Below are 10,011 nucleotides of genomic sequence, written 5' to 3'. Positions count from 1 at the left end.
GTCAAGACATCTGTGTGCTTTTTTAAAAAACATGCATGCCCATTATTTGTTTTAGAGCTGAGTTGTCTTGCCCCATCAGCCCAAACGTGGTGGACTACAACTCCCATCATCCCTGGTGTCTGGCAGCATATGAGGGGACCCAAAGTTGAAGAACCCTGTCTATATCAGTGCTTGCATTAGTGGGGGGGGGCAGATGGCACTGGAGCCCCAGCAGCCTTAGCTTTTGTGTGTATGTGTCCAACAAGTTACTCAATTTGGATTTGTAGGTCCTGCCATTTGCCTAAAATTAGGGGTTGTCAAGTGATGGGAGTTAGGGAATACGCTGTTGCTGCTTAGAGATGCATCGTTTAGAGATTTTTCTGAGCAGTCAATCTATATTATTTAGAATAATGTATAAAATAAGGGTCCCCCATACTTTTGTGCCATAATTTCAGCAGCTGCCTGAAGTTCTGCGTTACCTTGTTGCTAAACATCCAGGGACCGATCACCAGCAGGGAGTGTGGCTCAAGTGAGCTTGGCCAGAGCTGGTAGCGAGGGGGTGGCCACCACACAATCCTTTATGCACACATGCCATGCTCCAATAGGAGGGGTTTTTATCCCCAAGCCTTAGTAGATGGGTGAGCAGGAAAGGTTGCTGGGCTAATGAAGAAGCTCCAAGGGCCCTCACCTGCTCTGCACCATTCTCACCTCCCACATGTTGCATCTGTATAGGTCCAAGTTTGGGGATCTCTACACTTGTTCCCTTTAGTACATTGGGCTCCCAAATTCCAACCACCTGGTAGGGCAATCCAATCTTCCTCTCCCCACTTTATTGTTATTTTACTCTCCTGACTTTATTTTAGATCAATCAGCAATCTCAACCGAAAAAAAATAAAATCTAATTGCACAATTTTGATAACTACAATTCCCCAGAGCAGAATTCCACAACCAGTACTTCTTGGACTATTTCGAATGACATAATCAATAACAGATTAGAACTGCAGGTCAATGAGATATTTATTGTTATTTTCCTCTCCTGACTTTACAACTGATATTCAATATTCCATGGTGATTGAGCTGCTTCTGCTTCTTTTTTGTTGGAGTTGTATTTTAAGCATTTCCCCCCCTGTACTTTTGCAAATCTTGGGGCTCCTACAAGTAGGCAGATACTCATGACTCAGTGAGGCCTGCTTTAGCTTTATTTCTGTCAACGCTCATCATCCGAGTTCACTATTAGGTGTGAGATATTTCCAGTCTCTGAATCAATAAGATCAATCGGCAGTCTCAACCAGAAAAAATAAAATCTTAATTGCACAATTTTGATAGCCACAATTCCCCAGAGCAGAAATTCCACAACCAGCACTTCTTAGACTATCTAGAATGGTATCATCTAACAGATTAGAACTGTAGGTCAATGAGATAAAAAAATAAAAAAATCTTCTGAATTTTGATTGGCCATGACTGGTTCCCAAGCACTAAACATTTTATTGCATCTGTCCAGTGCAATTTAGGTGATAGCATGTCTGCCTGGAGAGGAGGGTCCCATGGTCAGAATCTGCTTGAGGTCATGATTTTCTTGTTTAAAGGCTGTTGCAAAAATGTGGCTGATCTAAGGGAGGGGAATCTATGCCTCTCTGGATGCAAATCCAGAAGGAAGTTATCTGCAAGCTCCGTTAAGAACGTAAGAGCCCTGCTGGATCAGGCCAAAGGCCCATCTAGTCCAACATCCTGTTCTTACAGGGGCCAACCAGCTCCCCCACTGGAAAGCCCACAAGCACTCAGGGTCATGGGTTTGAGCACCATGTTGGGCAAAAGATTGCAGGGGGTTGGACTAGATGACCCCCAGGGTCCCTTCCGACTCTGCAATTCTATAAGCAGGACCTGAGTGCACTCTTCCCACTTGCAATTCCCAACAACTGGCCTTCAGAGTCATACTGCCTCCAAGAGCAGAGGTGGAGCATAACACAGATTGTGTATTCGTAAACAGAATTCACACCAATTGAATGAGATGTCTGAACATAATGTGACAATCCTTCATGTGCCTTTTGCTTTCTCTCCAGAGATTCTGTCTGGGTGAGATGGAGAAATGAATTGCAATTGGTCTCTGCATTTTTACAACAGAGTATTTATGTTGTTGGTGTTACTCATTGATTTAGTTTCTTCAGGAACAAGAAGTTTCGAAGAAGCTCTGTTTTATCTACTTACCTGCATTACAGCCATAGCTCAGATCTCGTGGTTCCTATTTAGACAAAGCATCATCAGAAAAACCAAAAGGCTCTGCCATAGCTGAAAGTTTATTAACCTGTTGCAGTTTATAAGAGTATGTGGCATCCATGGGGAAGCTGCCAAAAAGCTCCCATGGGGATTTTGACACCATATCCATCCTAGCACAGTCACAGAGCATCTGCTATGCATGCAGAAGGTCTTGGGTCCAACCCCTGGCATCTCCAGACCCCTGCCTAGAACTCTGTGGAGAGCTGCTGCCAGTCAGTGTGGACAATACTAAGCTAGATGGGCTAATGGTCTGGGTTCAGGGTAAGGCAGCTTCCTACATTTCTATATGTATTGGATCTTGCTCCTACATCGGAGCCTCCCCCTGACATGTGCACCTGTCAGCAAAAACAGCAGCAGGCTGCAGTCGTGCTTTGACCAGCACCAGGTGGCACCCCTTGTGGGTCTGAGAGGCGCCATTTCAATTCCACAGGACGCCCCAAAGCAGTACTACATTGCAGGCTCCAAGATCTGAACACTGGAGACACTGCAGTGATCATTATTAGGGACCCAGGGCAGGCAATATCAGAGGTGGGCCCTGCTAAGACCTCAGGGCCCTGGCAATTGCCCAAAGGGTGACACCTGCTGGTGCCAAGCCTAATGAGTATATATTGCCACATGGAGCACCTGCCACATCGTGGCGTTTCCTGCATCTGCTGAGCCCGTTTGGTTGCTCAACTTGGAATTGAGCATGCCAAGTACATTGTGTCAGGCTCTTGTGGTCAGGAGTGCAGTTCTGAAGGTGCCAGAGGAGGATAAATGTCCTAATAGTTGAAACAAAATAAAAAAATTCCTTCCAGTAGCACCTTAGAGACCAACTAAGTTTGTTATTGGTATGAGCTTTCGGGGGCATGCACACTTCTTCAGATACTAAGAAGCATGCCCAGAAAGTTAACAAGCTTAGTTGGTTTGGAATGCATTTTTTTAATTTTGTTTTGACTACGGCAGACCAACACAGCTACCTACCTATAACTGTCCTAATAGTGCTGGGGGAGGAAACACACCCACCCACACCTGAGACTGTCTGCTGAAATGGAAACCTTATGAAAATCTTCCCACCCGCCCCGCAGGCTGCCCCTTCCAGGGGATAGCGCGTCTAGAAAGTAAGGGGAAAGGGGGTGTTGAAAGGCACAGATGTGGGACCGTTCCCCCCCCCCCTTTCCCAATAGATCAGGGATGAGCATTGAGCAACCTTTTTCTGTTGAGGGACGCCTTCCCTTAGGGCAATCCATCAGGGGCCGCTGAGAGTGGGGCCAAAACTGGTAGTGGAGAAAGGAAAGAGTTAAAATGGAGCCACCCTCTTTTCTTTCTTTCTGTCACCTCCCTCTCTTCTCTTCCCACCAGTGGAAGGACGGGTCCTCTCTTGCCAGGAGTCTTCATTGATCGCTTGCAAAGGCCCAAGGGCCGTATAAAATCAGGCTGAGGGCCACCCCTGCAAGAGATGCATTTAGTCAAATCATGGGGTCCAGAAGAGCATGCTGACACCAACTATACAGAAAGCGCTTTTTGGGGGGAGCAGGGGAAACCAAGTAAAAAGTACCAGTATTTAGCAATCGGCAAAATGGGTGTCTTGGATGTCCCGAAGATCAAGTCCTGCTACCTCCCCGGGGCTAAGGCAAGTGATGTTGTTATAAGTATATACAGGAGCATCTCCTTCTGTGATGGACTGTGTGTAACGTAAGACAACACTGGGGTGCTGCAGGGCAAAGTTTCTAAGTCCTTTCAGCGAGCAGTTGCATTGCCACTTGTTCCCTTCCAGCCACAGTTGGACGAGCGAAGGGCTCACCCAATCCACCGAGAAGGTTCTGAGTGAATTGTTCCCGATGTTCAGATATCCCAGCCTGGGGAAGGAGCGGAAGATGTCACTCTCCAGGGCCTGTAAACAGTTGCTGGAGAGGTCAAGCCAGGAGAGGCGCAGAAGTGGAGTGAAGGCTTCAGGAGAGATGTCTAGCAGTTGGTTGGAGGACAGGAGGAGGTACTCTAAGTTCCGGAGGCCTGCAAACTGGTTTGGGGAGAGGCTGCTCAGCTGGTTGTGCCTGAGGTCTAGATCAAGGAGCTCGTGCAAATCGCTCAGGCTGTGGTCCTCCATTTCTGAGATGGCGTTGTGTCTCAAGAAGAGCCTCCGGAGGCTGGAAAGGTCGGAGAACATCTGTGGCCTTATCCTGCTGAGGCAGCTGTTTTCCAAGTGGAGGCTGTTCAGCTGGCTGAGTCCCCTGAAGGTAAAATCTGGGAGGGTCTTAAGGCAGTTCCCAGAGAGGTTCATCACAGCCATGTTGGAAAGACCAAGGAAAGCCCCAGCCCTGATCTCTTGGATATGGTTGTTGTTGAGCGTGAGAACCTCCAGTTGACTCAGCTTGTCGAAGGCCCTTTCTGGCAAGCTTCTGAGCTTGTTGTTCCCCAGCTGCAGCTCCTCCAAGTACTGGAGGTCTTTGAAGGTCCTTGGCCTCAGACTGGCAATGGAATTGTTGGAGAGGCGCAACACATGCAGGCTTGAAAGGCCCACAAACGTGTCTTCAAAAAGCATGGTGAGGCGGTTGTGGGACAAGTCCAACCATCGCAGAGACTTCATGCCCATGAAAGCCCGTGGGGCGATGGCATTGATTTGGTTCTGACTGAGGTAAAGCTTCTGCAGCTTCTGTAGCTTCGTGAAGATGTTGCCCTTGATGCCCTTCAGGGAATTCCCACTCAGGTCCAGCTCTTTCAACTCACTGAGGCTGTAGAAGAGCTGGTGCTGGAGATAGTGGAGCTTGTTCCCAGCCAGGATCAGTTCCCGCAGATTGGGTAGATCGTGAAACACTTTGTCCGGCAGGACCACCAGGGAGTTCCATCCGAGGTTCAAGTACCAGAGATTGGAGAGCCCAGCAAACACGCCTTCCTCAATCTTGCTAAACTGGTTGTTGTTGAGATGTAGGGAAACCAGGTTCTGCAGATGGAGGAAGATGTTGGGTGCCAGCGACTTCAGCCGGTTGTGTTGGAGGAGCAAGGAGTAGAGTTCCTCCAAGCCATGGAAGGCATGCTGTTCGATGCTTGACAGGTGGCTGCCCTGAAGGTTGAGGAATTCCAGGCTGGAGAGGTTCCTGAAAGCAAGAGCTGGCAAGGAAGTGAAATTGTTTCCCTCCAGCCACAACATCCTCACGGCCCTGGGCACGTCTTCGGGAAGGCTGGTGAGGTTTCGCAAGCTGCAGTAGACACTCAGCTCATCATTGCGTTCGTCGTAACTGCAACCACACAGGCTGGGACACTTCTGCTTTTCGGGGCTGGCCTGTTCGTTGGTGGCCCCCGCTTCGAGGGGCTGAGACCTCGCTGCCAACAGCCAAATGAGAGTCAACACCAACACTGATCCTGTGGGACAGATAGTGACAGAAGCTCTCAAACCAGGGAAAAAACAAGCTGTGCTGGTGTAACACCCCAAAAAATCTTTGGACAGCCCTGAGTGTGGCTTCTTTCCCTCCAGCAACATCATTTGATTCTCCTTCAGCCATCAGGTGATTTGATTTCCCCAGGTGTAGATCTTCACTCACCCCTTCTTCCCTGGTGGGGAGTGGCATGTTGTGGTTTGCCTCAGGTGCCAAAATGCCTTGGGCCAGTCTGGTGCTTCTGAATGCCAGCTGCTGGGAATCTAAACTGGGGAGACTGCTGCCACCCTCAGGTACTGCTTAGAGGCTTCCCTTAGAAATCTGGCTGGCAACCGTGAGAACAGGAAACTGGTCTAGATGGGCCTTGGGTTAGATCCAGAAGGGATTTTCTTACGTTCTTGTGTGCATATCACAAGATTTGAATACAGGTGATTCAGAGCCAAAGGCCTATGTGGTTCACCTCAAAGGGAGAGTTCCTTCTATCCTTAGGTCATCAGCTGCAATTTCTCTCTGTGTTAGGATGACCAGTCATAAGAAAAGAAGAAGAACCCTTCCAGATCAGAACTAAGGCCCACCTAGTCCAGCATCCATCTAGTCTAGGGGTCAACGAAACCCCTATCAGAAGCCCAAAAGCAGAACCTGAGCACAAAAGCTCTCCTTCCCGCTCTCGCTTGCTCTCTTTCTGATTTCCAGCAACTAGCACTCAGAGGCATACTTCCTCCATTAGTAGCCAGTGACAGCCATCTCCTCCATAAATTTGTCTAGACTTCTTTTAAAGCCATCCAATTTGCTGGCCATCCCTGCATCCTGTAGGAGCAAATTTCACAGTCTGTGTGCTGTGCAAAGAAGGACTTTGTCTGTCTGAACCTCCCAACCGCTCAACTCCGCTGAACATTCCCGAATTCTAGCATTACGAGAGAGGCAGAAAAACGTTTCTCTCTCCATTTTCTCCACACCACAAATCATTTTGTACACCTTTCTCATGCGGTTCCTTACTTTTGTCTGCCAAACTAAAAAGTTCCAGATTGTTACAGACACCCCTCGAGCCCCTTGATCGTTTTGATTCTCTTGCTCATCACAACAGCCCACCTGCTCTTCCAAGCTGGGGAGGAGGAGGAGGCAGGGAGGCTGACTTGCACTCATTCGGAGACCTGCCTTGCACAGCTCTAAAGAAACACACAGAAAGGAATTGTTGGAAAACACAACATTCTCCCCTTACCTTTGTTCATCCTCATGCTTGCTGGTGAAGGTCTGGGGAGGCAAAGGTCCGCCCAGCCACTTCAGGCAAGTTCTGCTCTTTGCATTTCCCCGCCTGCTGCTAATGTAGCAATACAGCAGCAACCACCTTGACGCTTGTCCAGCAGTCTATGGACAGGCTGCTTTTAACCAGTCCATCACCGGTTTAGGAATACCATTAGGTTTGCATTGGTGACACAGCCTGGATTTTAGCCCTTGCTGCGACACTAAAACAGGAAAGGGCTATTGCCCTCACGCTCTGATTGTAGGATTCCCAGAAGCATGTGACTGGCCACTAGATGGGCCTTTTGCTCTCCTTGATGGCCAGCTCTTGCACAGAGGAATTACCCTGATGACCCAGTCTATAGGGAGGATAGAAGGAGGTGTCACACTATGGGACCATCTAACACTGTGTTATCTAATCTGACTGGTTGTAGCTTTCCAAGGCAGAGGCCTTCCTTTCTGCCCCCAATTCTGCCACCTCCTAGTTTTTCCTTGGAGATGCTGGGGTTTGAACATGGGACCTTCTGCAAACAAAGCACTGGGCTATGGCCCTTTCATGAAGGGGACCTGTCTGTTTTGCTTATGGTTGGAGCTAGAGCTGTAAAGAAGCTACAGTTTCCCAAACTGGAGGCTAACCATTGCTTCTTTGGCCGAGAATTCAAGGCGTCAGCTGAGACCTCCAGCACCAAGCTGCAAACTTACGGCAAAGGTGGGGGAACTTTTTCACCCCGAAAGCCACGCTCCTTTTTGAGCAGCCTTCCAGGCTGAAACTGGTTTCTCTACAACATCTTGGAGCCATGCTACACCAGGAGGAGGAGAATTGCGGAAAGCTGACATGGTGGTTAGCTCCCAGATTCAGCCCTTTGACTCAAGTCCCTTTGCCCATCCCAGGGCAGATGTCACTGCCACCTGGGACCTAGAAGCTACCCAAGAATGCTGTCTGCTGATAGGGGGACCTGCGCTCTGCAAAGAGTGTTGGGAACTGGAGCTTAGCTTCCCATTTGGAAGCTGCAAGTTCCAGGGTGAAGAAAGGAGGACTGTGTTAAATCCAAACTACAGAAACACCCTAGTGTAGAATCTTGCACCTATTCAAAATGGCATGGAAGGGGGGGGGGGAGACTTCCTCTTTGTTCCAAGCCATAACCCCGCTTGTCCTTGATGGAAGTCCAACAGTAGGGATCATTCAATGGGCAATTTAAGGGTTGTTTCTGTTAATATTAAATCATGCCAACCAAGGATGTATTGTGGAGGTGTTGCTCGGCAGCCAGGCAGAGAGTGGCTTGATCTTCACTGTGGTAGCATGAGTTCTGATTAGCTGCATAGTTCTGAGGAAGTTTTTCCTCTGTATGTTTCTGTTGCATGCCTTCCAGCTATGTGTAAAGCCTGAGCTAAGAAAAACAAAACACTCTCTGTTCCTTTCTCATCAAATTATATACTGTTTTCATTCAGTTTGCTCAGTAAAGAGTTGTCAAGATTTCTTTTTTTCCCCCTCTGGACTTTGCTAAAGGTCCTTTTCTGTGTGCTGTAGTGATCAATGTGGCTCCCAGAAGGTTTCCCCTGAGTGAATGTGGCCCTTGGGCTGAAAAAAAGTCCCCCCTCCCCTAGTTGAAGCATTTGCAGGGCTGGGGCAAAACTATTTGTTGATAATGAGCAGTACCTGGCAAAGAAGAGCAAGGCCCAGTCCAGAATATAGAGCCACAGTGTTCTCTATTTGCTTGGATAAAGCTCTTTAAACATTGTCCGATTGGAGAAAAATGCTTGGACACATTTGGGAAAGAATGGAGCCCCAAGAGAAAAGGCAGATGGGTATGCGGGGAACACCCTTGTCCTGTGGCTTTTCAACCCTTCGCGTGCACACACACACACACACAGCCTGTATTTCTCCTCTATATAACTTAGATTCTCCCCAATGCACACACATGGACACACAGACACAGAACACTCTATTTTAGCATTCTGTTCTTGGAAATTATAGATCAAAAAGGAGAAATGGGAAAGGCACACAATCGGACAGGCGCTAAGTAAATATTGACACAAGTCGTAATCAGCCAAAGCTCTAAAAAAAGACCTGACTCAGCAGAGACCTTCGAGCCAAGAAAAAACAGAAGCTGGAATTTCGTTAGGAATGACAAAAAAGAAAACCATGGGTGCTCATACTAAGAACGCCCACATACATGTATGTTGGAAAGTGTTTTTCAAATGGGACAAATGCCTGGATCCTTTGTAGCAGAGGCCAGGCATCCTATTCACTGCAAGGACCTCACTCCTTCACAGGAAGCTTTCTGGGGGCCACATGGCTGTGGTGGTCAGAGCCAGAACAAAAAGTGGGCAGAAAATGGATCCGATTCTACTTTTTGTACGGTAGGCTACAATCCAGTCACAGACCTTTTTAAGCTGCTTTGACAGCCTTTCTAGCTAAAATACAGGGTAGGAACGCTATACATAACATTATCAGCCCCATCTCTTTAAAGCAGCCTTTTAAATTCCCATCATCCCTGACCATTTGTCCTGCTAGCTAGGCATGATGGGAGTTGTAGTCCAACAGCTTGCGACCCGAGTTTGAAAAACACTGCTGTAGATGTGGCAGCTAAGAAGCTGGATCTCTGAATTGACCTGCTGAGGATCAGAATACCCACTGCACCTGAGGATGTTGGATGGGAGCACCCAGAAGAACCTTGCAGACCACCAGAACCTGGACCCTCGCAGGCACCTTCCCCTGAGCCTGAGGAATGAGATGCCTCCCGCAGTACATCACAGGGTGAGCTCCCATTGCTCAGTCCCTTCTCCTGCCAACCTAGCAGTTCAAAAGCATGTCAAAGTGCAAGTAGATAAATAGGTACCGCTCTGGCGGAAAGGTAAACGGCGTTTCCATGCGCTGCTCTGGTTCGCCAGAAGTGGCTTAGTCATGCTGGCCACATGACCCAGAAGCTGTACACCAGCTCCCTCGGCCAATAAAGCGAGATGAGCGCCGCAACCCCAGAGTCGGCCACGACCGGACCTAATGGTCAGGGGCCCCTTTACCTTTTACCTGGCCACAGGGTTCAGCCCTTTAAGGCTCTGAAGTTCTCCACAAGCGGGTGAGGGTGAAGAGGCCCCAGTCTTGCTCACCTGGAGCTATCTGAGGTCCTGCAACATCTGACCATTGTTACCTCTTTCTCTTACCCAG

General features: G+C 48.5%; 1 protein-coding gene across 1 annotated transcript; it reads right to left on the bottom strand.

Moving 5' to 3' along the window:
• Positions 1–3,680: 3,680 nt before the first annotated feature.
• IGFALS (insulin like growth factor binding protein acid labile subunit) lies at positions 3,681–7,850 on the bottom strand. Its single transcript, XM_081839764.1, has 2 exons — positions 6,826–7,850; positions 3,681–5,592 (listed from the first exon to the last, which is right to left on the bottom strand). The coding sequence occupies exons 1-2, from the start codon at positions 6,839–6,841 to the stop codon at positions 3,797–3,799; spliced, it is 1,812 nt and encodes a 603-aa protein (XP_081695890.1). The 5' UTR covers positions 6,842–7,850; the 3' UTR covers positions 3,681–3,796.
• Between the last annotated feature and the right edge of the window lie 2,161 nt (positions 7,851–10,011).

This window comes from Podarcis erhardii, assembly GCF_964252035.2.
Source record: "Podarcis erhardii genome assembly, chromosome: 14".
Classification (NCBI taxonomy): Eukaryota; Metazoa; Chordata; class Lepidosauria; order Squamata; family Lacertidae; genus Podarcis; species Podarcis erhardii.
The sequence above is the reverse complement of the archived record's forward strand: the minus strand, read 5'-3'. Positions and strand labels throughout refer to the sequence as shown.